The following is a 17,410-nucleotide window of genomic DNA, read 5'->3' as shown; positions in this document are numbered from 1 at the left end:
TGGCATTTTGCTATTCTTTCAACTTTTCTTCAGGTGTGAACAGTTCACAATAAAAACTTTGGGGAAAATAAGCTAGATCTTGCCACGATGCTTCACGCATAGCAAGTGCTCAAATCTGTGGGACAAACAGTTCACACGCACATGCCCTCACACCAACGCACGCACACACACACACGCACACACAGCTAAGGGCTAATTGGCCAAATAATTACCAAAAAGCAAAAAATATTATTAAATCCAACCATTCACACCGTGGTAGTTCATCCATTCTGAAGCACAAGTGTTTATTAACTCTGCTGAATTAATTTTCATGAGTGCTCTCAGAGTGTCAGGTATTGTGCACTCACTGAAGTTATTAGTTTCATTTTTATCACTGTATCCCCAGAAAAACCAAGAAACCAGAGTCTATGTTTCTGAGGACCGAGTGACGAAAATAATAACCAATAATAGCTACCATTCATTGGGTATATAATCTTGGGCCTTTTTTCTTGCGGTTTACATCAATTATCTCAGATAATGTTCACAACAAACTTATAGATAGGTTCTATGATTAATTACAGAAGAAGAAACTGAGGCATCGGGAGGCCGAGGAACCCACTTAAGTCAACTAACTTGGCAGACCCAGGAAACATCCGTGTGGGATTCACATGAAGGAACTAATCTGCATGTGGCAGACATTCGCTGCTCACATGAATTCAGTGCGAGTCCTGGAAACCGTGACAAGCTTAAGGAGCTTCATGGGAGAAAGAATGAGGGCTTGGCGTGAAGAAGGAGGGGAAGGAACGATATTCCGGGAGAGCAAGACTGTGTGTGACGCTTGAGAGTTGACAGGAAACTCACAGGCGGCCCTGGGAAACCCATGTGGAAACTGTCCCCGTGGACAGCAACCGGTCAAAGTCCCTACCAGCTTCCCTTCACAAATACGTACAAACATGACACATTCACGCACATGCTGAGAACGCAAGGCTGACCGCTGCTCCGAGCATGTGAGTCCACATCAAGACAAGAGTGAGGGGCAAAGGCTCTCAGGTGAGTGGCTACTCTGCCTTCTTGCACGCACATGTGCATACGCACACACATGCACGCACACACATGCACGCACATGCAGAGCAAGGACTCACGAGCTGCCCGGCCCTCTTGGCCCTTCTCTTTTTGGAATGTCTAGACTGACTTTGATTCCTTGTCGCTCCCTGGCAGCAGGGGCTCAGAGCAGGGGTGAACAAGAGCACGCAAGCTTTCTGGGAGACACCTTTGACACCGACTTCTTACTTCCCTCTTCCAAACAGGAAAAGTACCCATTCAGCCAAACCACGTCACTGCTTCAGGACACCCAGGTGGGCCAGGGGTCCTCAAACAAGGAAACGGGCCCATGTGCACCTGTTCTCTGCATCGCCTCGTCCATGATCCTGCTGAATTCAACACGATTGATCTTTCTCATCTGTGCTCTTCTTTTGCTAGCCCCGGGACACCTGGCTTCCAAGGTCAAAGCCAAGCCTGATGTCTCCCATGGAGTCTTTCTTGACTCCACTCCTGTCTCTGAATTAATTCCTTTAGCGTTTAAATCCTCATATGATAGTGGCATTGGGCAGTGATGACTTTTATTCTGGGAGGTCTTAGGGAATGTCACATACTATACTGGGTGTATTAGACACATTGGTTCATTTAATTTTATTTAATCTGCACATGAACCCATTGAGGTAAGAATAAATGGTCATTCCTACTATACAAGTAAGGAAATTGAGCCTCATGGAAGTTAAATAACTTGACCAGGATTCCATTGCTGTCAATTAGCTACAGGATAATTGTATAAATTAAATAAAATGGCCCGGATGAAATTGCTTTAAGAGCTGGATGGCTTTGTTTCATTGTTGTAGTATAAGGTCCTTGTGCGTAAGGGCCGATAGTTTACAACACCCAAGGCAGTGCCTCAATAAATCTTAGTTGCCTGGACTGCCACCCTATCCCCTGGCACTAAAAAGAGAGACTCACCGGGTGTCTGCAATAAGAGGTGCTGTGAAAGGTCCATCAGGAAGGAGTCAGGATAAGCCCTGTGTTCAGCGCTTACGAACAGCTCTTCTAGGCACTGACCAGAGCGCCTTCGAAACGAGACCATGAATGAGGAAGGGGATGTATTAAGCACCAAGCACTGTGCTGATCACCTGGTAAGATACATCCTAAGGTCCAGTATCTTCAGGTGCTTGCTCAACATGCTACTTCTGATCACTGTTCTACACCCACTGAATAAACATTGCTAGGAACAAGCCTAGAAAATGGCATTTGAAACATTCATCCCAGCTCATGCTTTAGAAAACTAAATTTTGAGAACATAGCTTTTATATAATTTTCATCTAATACTCAGAAAAACCTGAAATGATGGGTATGATTTTCCCCATTTTACAGATGACAAAATTGATGATCAGGGAGGTAAGGTGTGTCCAATATGACCTCATTCCTTCCATGTGACTTCCTGGAGGAGTTCTCCACCTCGCCACTGATTTAACGGAAGGTGACCAAGGGATGGGGCAGTGCAGGCCAGAGGGGATCCTCTGTGGACAAGGGTCTTTCCTTGTCTCAGGGGCTCTATGTCACCTGCCCCAGGAATCCAGCCTCACAGCCTCAATCATAGCTTCAGCTCCTGGCTTCGCTGCTTGCTCCTTGTGAGACCTTGGGCAAGTAGTTTGATCTGTCGAGATTTCAGTGTCTTTTTCTGTAAAATGGAGACAGGGCACCTCTTCACATGGTTGCTAGGAAAACCACATGGCATCATGAATGTACATACCCAGCCTGGTGCCTAATACTAGTATCCGCTGGATAAATGTTAGCTGACACACATCAGCTCGGAGGGCAGCTCTTCAAGGGCATCTCCTCTGGCCACCACCCCAGCCTCCCTGTACCTCTGCGTTCAACCGCCGCTTCCTTTGTACTATTTCTGTGCTATCTCTAGGTGTCTGTTTTCACACTGTCCATAAAATGTCTGTTTGCATTGTCTGTCTTCTTCTCTGAACTGCGAGTTCCTTGAGGACAAGAACAGATTTATTTATTTTGTAACCTTGGTGCCAAGCACAGTCGATACTTAAAAGTTTATTTGAATGACTTAATTTCTGAATGACCAACTGAATAATTAACTGACTGCCTGAATTAATAAATAATGTCTAAGTAACTGAAAACATTCAAAAATAAATGAGGAAATAAATAAATGAGAGAATTAACAAATGAGTAAATAAACGAGAGGCTAATGACGGAATTCGAGAAAGCAGTGAGTGAATTAGTAAAGGAGGAGATGAATGAATGATGAGTGATCAGATAAATGAATGAAAATCACAATGCTGTTGCCTGGGCCTCCTATTCTCAGTCCCGTGGCCTGGAGTCAACTGGCCGTGCTAAATGGGTGTGTGAAAGGAGTTTCTCTAAGTACGTGTTAAAATTCTTAGCAATTCAAAGGTGACAATGCTTTAATTTCAGGGTAATGCTACAGCTTTATGACTTAGTGGTTTTATTTAATGGCCCAATTTAGCAGGAGATTATGCCTTCTGCCACTAGCCCAGAGAGACCACTTTAAGCTCAGGCCCTCAGCACACACACACATCGGCTTCTGAGCTTCACCTAAGAGACCAGCCTTCTGGAAGCTCTCTGTGGTCACCACACTTTGGCTGACAGCACAATGCATTAAACAGGGGAAGAGAGACACTTAAAAAAAAGCTTCCCTTCTCTAAACTGTTGAATTACCATTCTTCAGTCTAAAATAGCCCTCTGGAAAACACTTCATTTACAGGAAACAAATTGTCCCTCTGAAATATAAGCAACAATGCAAGTATTATTCCAACTGATTAAACGGCTAGTGAGCCACAGCACATATGTCACCCGTGAGTGAGTCTCAACCAGGAAACGATGCTTGTGCTACCAGGGGACACGGCGTGTGAGCCCCTCCCCGGGATGAGCGGAGTCTGCTGTCCCTAAGGACAGAGGACGTGTTTCCAAGGGAAGGCGAAAGGAGAAAAGGAGAAGGACCTCGGCTTCGTCTACCACCATTCTGTGACAGTCACTCTCCAACACTGTTTACGTGGTAGCTCATTTAACTGGCTGCATGCCAACCACAAAAAGCTGTCATCATCACCTGCCATGTACAGAGAGAGAAAGTAAAGTATAAAGACTGAGGGTCTTGTTTGTGGCCCCATAGAAAATAATTACGATAGACAATAATATAATTCAGAGGGCATAACAAGTACAGGCACTGTTCTAAGAGCTTTAATTGATGCATATAAACTTATACGTCCTCACAACATGCCCTTCAGCAACTGTAAACCATGGCTAAAGAGCTTGGAATTTACTCAGGTGGAGGTGGAAGGGAGGAAGAGGGGCAAGATCTGTTTTTAAAAGATCACTCTGGCTATTGCATGAATTATGAATCAAGGTGGGGAAGGTTGAAGATTTGGATGTTTCTTACTACAAGGACAAGAGATTATTAACTCTGTGAACTTTGGGGACCACAGCGTAATCATTTCTGTATTCTTGGTAGCGTGGCTGGTCAGTGCCTGGCTAGAGCAGATAACCAATGTGTATTGATCCAAAGTAACGGAGGGAGGGTTGTCTCCCATGCCTTGGGACCCTGTGTTAAGAAGCATCACACACACAGCAGACATTTCAGCACTAGGTGACTATAATTGGTATCCTGCTTCTAGAACTTACAACTTATGTACATTAATGCATTTGTGAAATTAAAATTGTTCCAGCTCCTTCACAGTGATGCATGTTGTACTAGCTTGGTACCCAGTAGATGCTCAACACAATTTTATGCTGTCTGTAATCAAGTGACAACTCCTTTTGGCAACAGTACTTCTGCAATGGTAGCTACTCAACATAGGGTTAAAGACTAACTTGAGAACTTGAGCCCAGCTTGTTCTAGTACAAAACTTTAGTAGGGCAATAGAAGTTAATACTTCCTTTTGTGTGTGAGTATGTGTACGCTTGTGTGTGTGTTGCAAGTAGAGGGTCTTGGAATAGAAATCAGCAGGGTGATAACCATCACAGACCTGTACTACACATACACAGGACACAGACAACTGAAATCTACGTACTTTGCCCAAAATTAACAACATACTAAGAAGGTAAGGGGAAATAAAAGCCGCAAAACTGAGCGGCCCCATCCTATGTCGTGGGTGACTCTCATTTCCCCTACACTAACAGACCCGCGTGCAGCCCAGAGGCAAACTTACTGACATTACTCTAACTTTGGGAAGCAGGGCTGACAATTTAGGCCTCACCGCATGGATACATTGCTTTCTTTCTGTCAATAGCTGGGATGATAATCTATTACCTGCAATCACACTGCACAATTATGTACAGGAATATTGGAGAGACCTCAATTGCAGCTTTCTGCCTACTCCATTATGCATGCTTTGATGAGTTTTAATGAAAACAGAGGCTGCTGCCAGCAGAGTGAGAAACGGAGCATCATAATAGCCAGGGTGACAAGATATGGAGACTTGGAAGGTGGTTTGCAAATGGATTATGAGCTGTTGAGAATGGAAAACAAGTTTTGCTTTAGAGATTTGACTAAACGTTCCTTGCAAATTCCTCCTAATGCCTGATGATTGCCTTACAGGTCCACATGCATGAAATTGGCATTGTATCCGTCAATATAGGAAATAAATGTGTTTTTGTTAGTGGTTCTAGACAAACAATTTTGCATATCAATACAGAGGAAAACAGTGAGCAGCTGGGAAATACCTTTTATCATGTTGACAGGGTGTCCTGTTAACATTAAGAAGGGCATGCTATAAACTGAGCAGAATGAGCTTAAATGTCAAGTTTCAAGGAAAATCTTGTCAGAGTGCCTCACCCTTCTAATTCTGTTTTATGAATATTGGAAGCTTCCCATCAGAAATGCTCCCTCCAGGCTTCTAGAGCCTCTGAAATCTCACAGCACCTGGAGGAGTAAAGATTTTATTGCTGGCAAAAGGAGATAGCTATCTTTTCTGGCTGGAATGACTATACAGATATCACCCACACTAGAACAACTTCGTGAGTGAATGAACGTACAATTAATTATGCCATAGCATTGTGTTACCCTATTTCATGACCATCTACTTTTTGAGGCTAAGAATTTTGCATATTTATTCTAATTCTCACATTAATCCTGAAAGGCAGCTGTTTTTATCATTTCCATTTTGCTGATGAGGAAACCAAGGTGCAGAAATGTTAAATGCCTTGCCCAAGCCCACACAGCTACAATGTCCCAGCCCTGGAATGTAAACTCCAGAATGACTCAAAAACCCATTCCCCTACTGTGCATCCTCCTGTGTTTGAAGAAAAGAGAAATTTGTCGGGGCGGGGCAGCAGCGAAAGGGCACGAAGGCAGTGAGGAGACAGATGCTGTTTATTCCTGGACTTCCACAAGACGTTAGGGAGAGTAGCAATGGTTAAACCCAGTTAAGGTTAAACACTGAGGCTGTTTCCACAGTTCCAAACTGTTATTGATTTAATAGGACAGGGTCTGGGTTGAAGATAAATTATGGGAAGTAGAAGGAAAAAAAGGGTAAAGGTAGAAATTAGTCTCTAATTTGGCAGTGATTACTCAGAGTTCAATTTACACTGGACTCATTAGAGTATGTGTAAAAGTAGATCCAAAGATTTATCACACCCCGGCCCTTCCATTCCAACAAGGAGCTCTCAGCTCTGTGGGACACACAATAAATGCTGATGGTTATAACGCAGAGTGAGCCGCGTTACCCTAGAAATCTACACACGGCACGAGGGGAGCACAGAGTAGGGGCCTGACCCAGCTGAGGGTGCCCAACTGTACCAGTCAGGGGTCTCTGGAGAAACAGGACCAACTGGATGAACTAAATGTCATATGTGTATGTGTGTGTGTGTGCATGTATGTATGACATATATATTCATGTATATATGACATATGCATTACATTAGTATATATATTTATGTACATATGTATTACATATTTATGCATAATATTATACATATATGCACATAAATGAGTGCGAGAGAGAAACTGATTTTAAGGATTTGGATTATAGAAGCTTAGTCTGTCCAAAGTCTGCAAGGTGGGCGGGCAGTCTGGAGACTCAGGAAGTAACTGCAGTCGGAGTCCAGACACATCTGTGGTCAGGACTCCTTGCACAGGAGAGCTCAGTCTTTGTTCCGTTAGGGCCTTTCACTGATTGGCTGAGGCCCACCCACATCCTGGAGGGCCATCTGCTTCATTCAGAGTTCACTGATTTAAAAGTTAAAATCATTCAAAAGGCACTTTCACAGAAAACACACAGAATGGTGTTTGACAAACTGTCTGGGTACCGTGTCCCAGCCAAGTTGATGTGTAAAATTAACCATCACCAGAAAGAAAGAGAGTGACACCTGACAGGCCCCATTCTCCTGTTGTGTCAACCCACAATTCCCACATGGGAACCTCAGGGGTTCACTGACTCTCACTGCTCACTGCGCCCTGTTCTTTCTCCGCCCCCGCCTGCTCTTTCACTCTGGACCCCGCACCAAGAAGTCCTGCACTTCCTGATGGCATCTCACCCGTCCTCCAAGCTCACCTGATGTGTGTTTTCACCTAGTAATCCAACCATAGTCCCCACTAGGTCCTTGGTTATCTCTCCCGCATCCTTCTCTACTGGCCCAGTCAGATGGATGCTACCAAGCATGATCACAGACTTCTCCATCCTTGGCTGGAATGGGCTGAATCCAGTCTAGATTTCTATGACCAGACAGCAACATGGAGCCCAGACCTTGTGATAAAACACTGTATTTTAGCAGGTCACGGTTTCTCCTTGTTGTCTACTTGTGTCTCAGCTACTTCTGAGTGGAGTGCCTGTCTCAACTCTTAGAGTCAGTTACTCCTCTATGTCTCTGATCCACTGAGTGGTTCTTACCATAAAAGGAGGCCCTTTCTGGATCAGGTGGAAATTTATTAAATGAATCTATGCTTCATGTATTTGCATGGTTTATGGATTCCACTCACAGCCCCTCCCTGTGCCACCATCCTTGATCCTTAGTAATTCTACTCATTTCTTCAGTTTCTTGGTCAGCCAAGGATGGAGCAGGTTGCTATGGATACCTTCCCTTCACTCCAGCAGTTCCACTTCCCACCCCCCTCCAGCCCTCCCTGTGCCCAGGAAGGCTGCCTAAAAGCATCCTATCAATCAGCGATCTTGCATTTGGACTCTAGTTGGGTCTGGTCAGTGGGGAGCACGGGAAGGGGACTGGAAGGAACGAGGAAGCACTGAGGTCGGTGGTCATTCCGCTGACTCCCGCATAGGAGGCCTCGCTCTCCCAAGGCACAGCTTCTCCACACGCGCCCTCCTTCCCGCTCAGACAACGCTGTCCCTCCCCTCTCCAGGCCTGGTGGGAGGGACAGCTCCTTTGCCAGTAGCTCTGTGGCATGAGCTCTACCCTACAGCTTCCATTTTGTGCTCGTCCCTTTGTAAACAGTCCCCAGTTTGAGCAAACCACCTGACAGATCCACCCTCTTCAGAATCGGGTGTCCGTGCTACGGTACATGCATGGCGTGGGGAGGGCGCCTTGTTGCTGGAGCTTAGACTGCTGCTCGCCTTTTGTTCAGAGCCAGCCGCAGTCCCACAGCTCGGGAGCCAGCCACGGTAAGACCGCTCCTCCTTTTCTGTTCTGCTGGAACTGAGGCCTCAGATTTCCTTGCCGGGGAAACTCCAGATTGTGGACTTTCCACGGCTTCTGCCTGCTCCTGCTCCAGTCAGCTTGATCCTTTCTTGTCTATGCAGTCACAGTTTTATGAGGTTTGCAGTGTTCTACCCCAGTGACTCAGCTCGGTGGGGTTGGTGGCCCCCACACATAGCTCTGCTCCTGCCATTCATTCTCTCTTCCCGGGAATGCTTTGCTTCACTGCTTCTCCTGCCAGCTCCTGCTCCCTGTCCTGGTCTTAGAGGCATTCCCTGCCTGCCTGGGAGCCCCTGCACTCCACCCCAGGCAGGCCAGGGGCTTCCCTGTGGGCTCCCAACACACACGATACGTATTCTGTCATTATCCTTACAATGTAATTACGCTTGTCTTCTCTGTGATTAGTCTGTGAAGGAGACTAAAATAATACTGTTATGGATTGAATTTTGTCTCCCAAAATGATATATCAAAGTCCTAACTCTCATTACCTATGAATGTGACCTACTTGGAAATGGGTTCTTTACAGATGTCAACAAGTTGAGATGAGGTCGTGCCCCATTAGGGTGGGTGCAATCCAATAGGAACTGTGTCCTTATAGGAAAGGGAAAAATAGACACACGGACACATGAGGGGAGAAAGCCACATGACAAAGTCACAGGGAGGCAGGGTAGTGATCTCTGGGAGGAAGAGATTAAAGCCCTGATGCTGCAAGCTAAGAAATGCCAAGAACTGGGCAAACCACCAGAAGGTCGGAAGAGGTAAGGACGGGTTCATTTCTATAAGTTTCACAGGAACTGTGGCCCTGCAGGCACCTTGATTTTGGACTTCTAGCCTCTGGAACTGTGGGACAATAAACTTCTGATTTTTTAAGCCACCCAGCGTTTGATACAGGCATACCCTGTTTTACTGTACTTTGCTTTATTGTATTTTATAGACATTGCATTTTTTAGAAATTGAAGGTTTGTGGCAACTGTGCAATGAGCAAGTCTAGATATGCCATTTTTCCTACAGCACATGTTCATGTGATGTCTCTGTGCCACATTTTGGTAATTCTCGCAATATTGACATATTTTTCATTATTATTATATCTGCTATGGTGATCAGCGATCTTTGATGTTAGTACTGTAATTGTTTTTGGGCACCACAAACTGTGTCCATACAAGGTAGTGAACTGAACTGATAAATGTGTGTGCTCTGACTACTCTACCAACCGCTGTCCTCATCTCTCCCCTATCTGAGGCACAACAACGTTGAAATTAGACCACTTAATAACCTTACCATGGCCTCTAAGTGTTCAAGTGAAAGGAAGAGTCTCACACATCTCACTTTACATCAAGAGCTAGAAATGATTACACTGAGTGAGAAAGACGTGTTGAAAGCTGAGAGAGGCAGAAAGTTAGGCCTCTTGTGCCAATTAGTCAGGTTGTGAACACAAAGGAAAAATTCTCGAAGAACGTTAAAACTGCTACTACAGTGAACAAATGGATGATAAGAAAGTGAAACCGCCTTCCACCTGAGAAAATCTGAGTGGTCTGGATGGAAGATCATACCAGCCACAGTATTCTCTTAAGCCCAAGCCTAATTCAGAGCAAGGCCCCAACTCTTCAATTCCATGAAGGCTGAGAGAGGTGAACAAGTTGCGGAAGAAAAGTTTGATGAAGTTTAAGGAAAGACACCATCTCTTACCATAAAAGTGCACAGTGAAGCAGCAAGTGCTGACGGAGAAGCTGCGGCAGGTTACCCACAGGATCTACCTAAGTTAACTGGCAAAAGTGGCCGCACCAAACAACGGATTTTCAATATAGACAAAATAGACTTTTATGGGAAGAAGATGCCATCTAGGGCTTTCATAGCTAGAAAGAAGTCAATGCTTGGCTTCAAAGTTTGAAAAATCAGGCTGACTCTTCTTAGGGCTAATAATGAAGCTGGTGACTTTAAGTTGAAGCCAACTCTCATTTACAAGTCTGAAAATCCTAAGGTCCTTAAGGATTATGTTAAATCTACCTATGCTCTACAAACGGGACAACAGAGCCTGGATCATAGCACATCTGTTTACAACAAGGTTTACTGATGTTTTAAGCCCACTTTTGAGACTTACTGCTCATAAAAAAAAGATTCCTTTAAAAATATGACTGCTCATTGACAATGCACCTGGTCACCTGGAGCTCTGATGGAGATGTACAAGGAGATGAATGCTGTTTTCATGCCTGCTAACATAACATTCATTCTGCAGCCCAGGGATCAAAGAGTCATTTTGACTTTTTAGTCTTATTATTTGCAAAATACATTTCATAAGACTATAGGTACCATAAACAGTGATTCCTCTGATGAATCTAAGCAAAATAAATTGAAATCCTTCCAGAAAAGTTTCACTATTCTAGATGCTATTGAGAATATTCCTGACTCATGGGAGGAGGCCAAAATATCAACATTAACAGGAGTTTGGAAGAAGCTGATTCCATTTCTCACGGATGACTTTGAAGACTTTCAAGACTTCAGTAGAGCAAGTAACTGCAGATGTGGTGGAGACAGCAAGAGAACTAGAATTAGAAGTGGAGCCTGAAGATGTGACTGAATCGCTGCATGTTCGTGCTGAAACTTGAACAGATGCTTCTTATGGCTAAGCAAAGAAAGTGATTTCTTGAGATGGAATCTACTCCTGGTAATGATGTTGTGGACATTATTGAAATGACAACAAAGGATTTAGAATATTCCGTAGGTTTAGTTGAAACAGCAGTGGCAGGGTTAGAGAGGACTGACTCTAATTTTGAAAGAAGTCCTACTGTGGGTAAAATGCTATCAAATAGTATCACATGCTACAGAGAAATCTTTCATGGAAGGGAGAGTCAATCCATGCAGCAAATTTCATTGTTGTCTTATTTTAAGAAATTGCCTCAGTCACCTCAACCTTCAGCAACCACGACCCTAATCAGCCTGTAGCCACCAACATCAAGGCGAGGCCCTCCCCACCCCCACCGGCAGAAAGATTATGACTCCCTGAAGGCTCAGATGATCATTAACAATTTTTGTAATAAAGTATTTTTTAAATTAAGGTCTGCACATTGTTTATTTTAGACATAATGCTATTGCACACTTAATAGACTACAGGATAGTGTAAATATAACTTTTATATACACTAGGTAGGAAACCAGAAACTTCCTGTGACTCCATTCCTCGCTTTGCTGCGGTGGTGTGGAACCGGGCCTGAGATACCTCCAAGGTCTGCCTGCACTTTGTCACAGGAGCCCTAGGAAACCGACACGAACACGCTTTCATGGCTGTGGCACTTTGCACAAGCCTGCAATGTGCAAACTTATGTGGAGTAAAATTATATTGAGCTGACCTGAATCATAAATCATCTATTAATAGGAAGATGTTAAAAGTAGGGCAAATGTGTGTTCCTGAGGAAACTAAGTCTTTTATCTTCCTCATCAATCACTTCACTCAATCCTCCATCCAAAAACTGTGTCTTCTCGCTGTCCCATCCACTAGTGGTCTGGTGAAGCAACTCAGAACACAGTTCTGGGGATGGCACACTGTCCACAGTTTGTAGAGGTCTAGCTTCAGTCCACTTTATCAATAAGCTGAATTGCCTCCTTAAGTCACTCTAATATATTGCCTACTTTCCCCACGCAGGGACGATGCTGCTTTACAGCAAATGGGGCAGCTGTTGCTTAGGCATCTGGCAACCTCCCCTCCAAAGCTTGCTCTGCGTGTAGGTGACATGCACAGACAGAGATCTCCCAGGACAGGTTAGGTACCACCTTGCCTACAGGTAGGGGGAGTTAGTATGCCCCTGAGTGCGTTATTAGAGGCAGCTGGGATTCAAATTTTCTGTATTCCACAGTGAAAACCTGCCCATCTTCAGCCTCATGACATCTGTTTGCAAGTATCCGCAGACTTCTTGGGAGAAACTTCCTCTTTTCAGTGCAATCTCAATGGATCGCTCAGAAAATTTCCAATGAGGAAGGGCTATGAAAACACCTGGCCCCAGATCCTAATTTCAGAGACGTGGGCCTGGCCACAGGCACTCAGCTGGCCAGCACAGGTGTGGAAAGGGAACTCAGGTCTCCTGCCCCCCAGCACTGTCACACTCTTTATGGGATCACCCCAGCGATGCTACCGGAAAGTGCAGAGAACAGCAACGCGGTGCTTTCAGAAACCAGAGCTAAAGACAGAACAAGTTTTCCTACTTCTGTTTCCTCTCTCCCTTCTCCCTCACTCTCCTCCCTGGACCACTGTATCACACTCTTCAGTGTCATAAGTCATTCCTATTTAGAACATTGAACATTTACAATTTTTGAACATAAAGATGCATATCTGATCATTACATTTATGTATCAGAAAGTTGTTTGCCAATTAAATATGAGAATTGTGTAATTCAGCCTATACAGAGCTTTGCTTTTCTTTCTATAGGTATTTTAGAAAACAAATAAAACAAAAACCTATCTTCTACTGCATATAACCAAAAAAAACTCAAGATTCATAAGAAACGCCCAATCACACACATCAAGCCGATTAACTCAGGACATAACTCAGATGCGCTGATTTCTTCAGGATCACATCAGTAAAACAGCAACTTTAAATACAAGCACACATGCACCTGTAGCCATTCTTGGATAAACTATCAAACATAAACCCTGGGAGCAGGCTGCTGCGAGATGAAGCAGAGGCTTCTGTGTAAATGAGACCTATGAATGAATTAGGCCCTCTATGCCCTTGTGTTATACCAACATTATTTCGGAGAGTTTAAAATTTCTAAGCTCTATTTGATGTATATATTTTAATTTCAAGATATATTTTAATAGAAAAAAGTCTACACTTGTGCAGTAAAATTAAAGTTTATGATTTAAATATATATATATATATATATATATATATAACATATACATTCATAGAAAAAAACACACCTGTACATTCCTAGAAAAAAGTACCAAGGAAATTCTAACAGTATAATAACTATCTCTGGATTGTAGATTATAGGTGGCTTTAACATTTCCTTCATATTTTTACTTTTTTCTCTCAAATTTTCTACAATTAACATTGACTACTTTCATAATATCTTTTAAAAACCACTGTTTAAAGCAAAACATGTGTAACACAAAGTATCCAACTGCTGTCTCCGTGATATGGATTATTACTGAACTAGGAGGCTCTGCTTCCTTCTTGAGTCTTGACTGTTAGTCACAGAATTTATTACCTCGAGCATGTCATGAAATGCTCATATTCTCTTTCCTTCTGTGTTAGATGGAGATAAAAAACATGCCTGCCTCTGATTTTTGTTGTGAGGATTAAAAGAGATGATATTTGTAAACTCCCAGGTCCATTCTCCGAGATGACTGGAGCTCAGTAATGGATGCCCCTTGCCCCCACTCCTACGAGTACAAGTCACACCTGACCACTGTGCAGCAGGCATTTATCTCTCTTGCCTGATTCTGCAGCCAAATTACTTCCTCCATTTTTTGGTAAGTGTGGACCAGGAAGAATTTGCATCAGAATCACTGGGGGCCTCAGTAAGAGTGTATTTACTGAATTAGAATTTCTGGGCCTGAGACATCTGCATTATGTAAACAAGAATCCATATGTTAATTATTTTAAAAATAACCAAGATCCACTGAGAGGCCTAGTCGCTGCCTAGGTTGTTGAAAACTATAGGTTATTGCAATCATGAAAAGAAAACAGTTATATACTTTCTAATTTTGTTATAGGGCTGCTGAAAGGCAGCTAGCATACACCCATTTTGGAGAGATGAAGCACATGGAAATGCAAGCAAATGGCATCCAATTCCAGGTAACCAGTATCTTCTGCAGAGAAAGTGTGGCCCTTTGCATCCAGATGGGCAAATTACTAAGTGTCTTTCATCACCGTTTCTTGCCATGGTTTACTTGCATTTCTGCCTGTGATATGGCATGGGAGTGGCATGGACGACAGCCACTGGGTCTTACTTCTCTGCGTACCTTCAGCGTCTAGAACAGTGTCTGGCTACGGGAAGAGCTCCATAAGTGTGTTGCCCTGTTGCAGAGAAGCCTGGGGCCTGAGGACTCAATGAGCCTTAGGAGACCCCTGCTTTCTAGCTTCACTACGGGATGCAGCTGGCATCTCCGAAGACTGGTGCTTGAAATAAACAAACAAAAGATGCGTATGTGCCAATTAATGATGCACACAATGGCAGAAGTGCTTGCTTAGCTGGATTTTTAAATAACTATTACGTTAGGATTTGGCTTTGTGGAATTATATTGCAGAGTAAATTAGTGATCATAGGCTGTTTCTAAACCCATGTAATAATTGCATCTTACTATGTCCTTCTGCGCTCGAGAAAGAAGTTGCAAGCTATCAAGAGATTTCCAGGGAAAGCAGAAACAGCTCACTTTTCTGTTAGACATCTGCAGGATCTCCATGCTGGCTAGCTGCTCCAAGACATATGATTGCATTTAATTCTCATAGCTCTAGGGGTGGGCACGGTTATTCCCATCTCCCTGATGATCAACTGAAACTCAGAGAAGCTAGGATTCACCCAGGTCACACGGTTCTCAGGGCAGAACACCAACCAAGCTTTCCTACTTCTCCAGTCAGGGCTTCCCACTGATTACGAGTTTTGTTTTTTGTTTGTTTGCCTTTTCTTTCTGTTTTTGTTTTAAAAAAGAAAATGTCCTTGGCAAGCCCTACAGAAAATGCTGGAAAGTTAATCCCTGCTTCAGTGAAATATTGTCAGGACCATTAACAAGCCTTCTTTTCTGTCTCTCTCTGATGAAAATAACCTAGCTGTGAATTCCTGTTATTCACCAAAACACCCTTTCCCTGCACAGGTTGTTCCTTTAAATCCGTATCCACACAGGTATCCACTTGCAGTGCTCTGCACCGTCAGGTGGCCAGCTTAAGCAGGAGCCTTACCGGTGATATTGCAGTACACCTGGAGCGGTCCCAGCGGCCCACTGCCGTCCGAGTCGATGCGGAAGAAGCCGGCCGTGTTCCCCTGGTGCCTGTACACCTCGCAGGACTGCTCGTAGACGGCTACAAAGACACAAAGGCGGCAGAGAGGAAACTTTGCTTGGATTTGCATATCCCTCTGCAGGGGTCAGTAATTCCCACTTATATTTACTCCCTGAGCATTTTTTTCCCCCTTTCTTCTATAGTCTTAACTTTTCCCCCAGAGCTTTAACAAACTAGTGTGTTCATGTTCTTGACAAAGTCACATCACTCATTCATTTTAACTCATCCATTCTTCTAAAATCAGCTCAGAGGTTATGTCCCCCAAAGGTCTCCCGTCACCTGCTCTGTGCCCCTCCCCTGTGCTCCCACTATACACTGAGCTAGGATCATCAGTGTCCCCTTCAGTCCCCCTCAGTGGGTTGCAGGATCTGCAAGCGTAGCTATGTCGTGTGTTTGATGTTGCGTCCCAGCCTCTAGCACAGTGCCACACTCACAGCAGGAGCAGAATAACTGTTTGACTAGTAAATTAAAAAAAAAGTAATGCATATCTACAGTTGAGACTTTTTACTATTAAAGTAAGTGCACTGTCTTATTTCTATATGGCTGGGGCTCAGTATGGTAACTAACATACAGGTAAGTGCACAATCAGGCTTAGTCCATTTCGACTTAACACGCCTTTGCTGAGTCCCTAAAATGTGTCAACAGATGTGTTTGCTCCTCGCTATGGAGGAGGCAATCAGTCTGTGCCCCAGAAAGCTCACAGCCTGGCTGGCAGCCACAGAGGTCTTTGTGGTGCTCAGGTAGAGGCAGGTGCATGCACCCTGAGACAGGAGGCATGGACCGATCTGCAGGTTTGAGAAATATAATAATTGTATTAAACCAACATGAATAAATCTGTTGGAGTATGAAGGAGACATCTAATGTCTCACGTGTGAGAATATAGCATGTCATGGGATGCTTCAGACAAAGTCCCATAGCTCAGAGCAGCAGGAACACGTCCAATCATGTCACCTTCCATGCTTGAAACACTTCAGTGGCTCCCAACAGCTTTCAAGATATAGTACAAACCCCTCACCTTAGCCCACTCCTGCCCCTGTGACTAATGCTCCATCCCAGCAATATGGAGCTGCAGTTTGTCATGATCAAGTGTGAGGGGTGCCTCAAATAATTCATTACCAGTAAAGTTATAAAGCCTGAGAGGGTTTGACTTTCTATAAATTAGAGTGAATTCAAGGTTGTCCTTGTACTCAGGGATAACCTCACATTTCTGCGCACTTTCTGCAGCAGGAGGTACCTGGGAGTGTGACAGGTACCCCCTCATTTTGAGCATAATGTGCAGCTTATTTATGTTTGCCTGAACCTGACAACACCGTCAGGTGTGTGTCACACTTGCGGAAGTCAACTCTTTGGTGAGTGGCCCGTCCCCAATCACTCTCACATTCCCAAGATGACAACCATGTGGAAGGAGTTTCTGCTGTCTCACAAGGGGTAAATGCCACCCAGCAGCATATGGGTGGTTGCATCGTGGTTAAGAATATGAATCGTGGAATCAAAATGGGTAGTTTTGCTTGGCTGGGCTACCACTTACTACCTGTGGGAGCCCGAACAAACTAGTTCACTGTGCTAGGTAACCTCTAAGGTCATGCCCACAATGGACACTCCCTGGTGTTCACGTCCTGCTCATAAATTCACGCCTTCCCCCTGAGGGGGCTGGACCTGCTGCCTTAATCTAACAGACAGAATTTGACAGAGTGATGGACGTCATTTCCAAGATCAGATTATAAAAAGGCAGCAATTTCCATCTTGAATGACCTTGGATCACTTGCCG

At 44.1% G+C, this 17,410-nt stretch overlaps 1 protein-coding gene across 2 annotated transcripts in view; it reads right to left on the bottom strand.

The window, feature by feature from the left end:
• The window catches only part of CNTNAP5 (contactin associated protein family member 5), a 770,280-nt gene that overhangs the window by 247,710 nt on the left and 505,160 nt on the right, over positions 1 to 17,410 (bottom strand). For both annotated transcript variants that reach the window (XM_069473762.1, XM_069473772.1), the window contains exon 12: positions 15,544 to 15,663. In XM_069473762.1, coding sequence (XP_069329863.1) covers positions 15,544 to 15,663 — 120 coding nt within the window. The remainder of the gene's footprint in view (positions 1 to 15,543; positions 15,664 to 17,410) is intronic.

This window comes from Eulemur rufifrons, chromosome 1 (genome assembly GCF_041146395.1).
Source record: "Eulemur rufifrons isolate Redbay chromosome 1, OSU_ERuf_1, whole genome shotgun sequence".
Classification (NCBI taxonomy): domain Eukaryota; kingdom Metazoa; phylum Chordata; class Mammalia; order Primates; family Lemuridae; genus Eulemur; species Eulemur rufifrons.
Note: the sequence above shows the minus strand (reverse complement) of the source record. Positions and strands in the feature narration are given on the sequence as shown.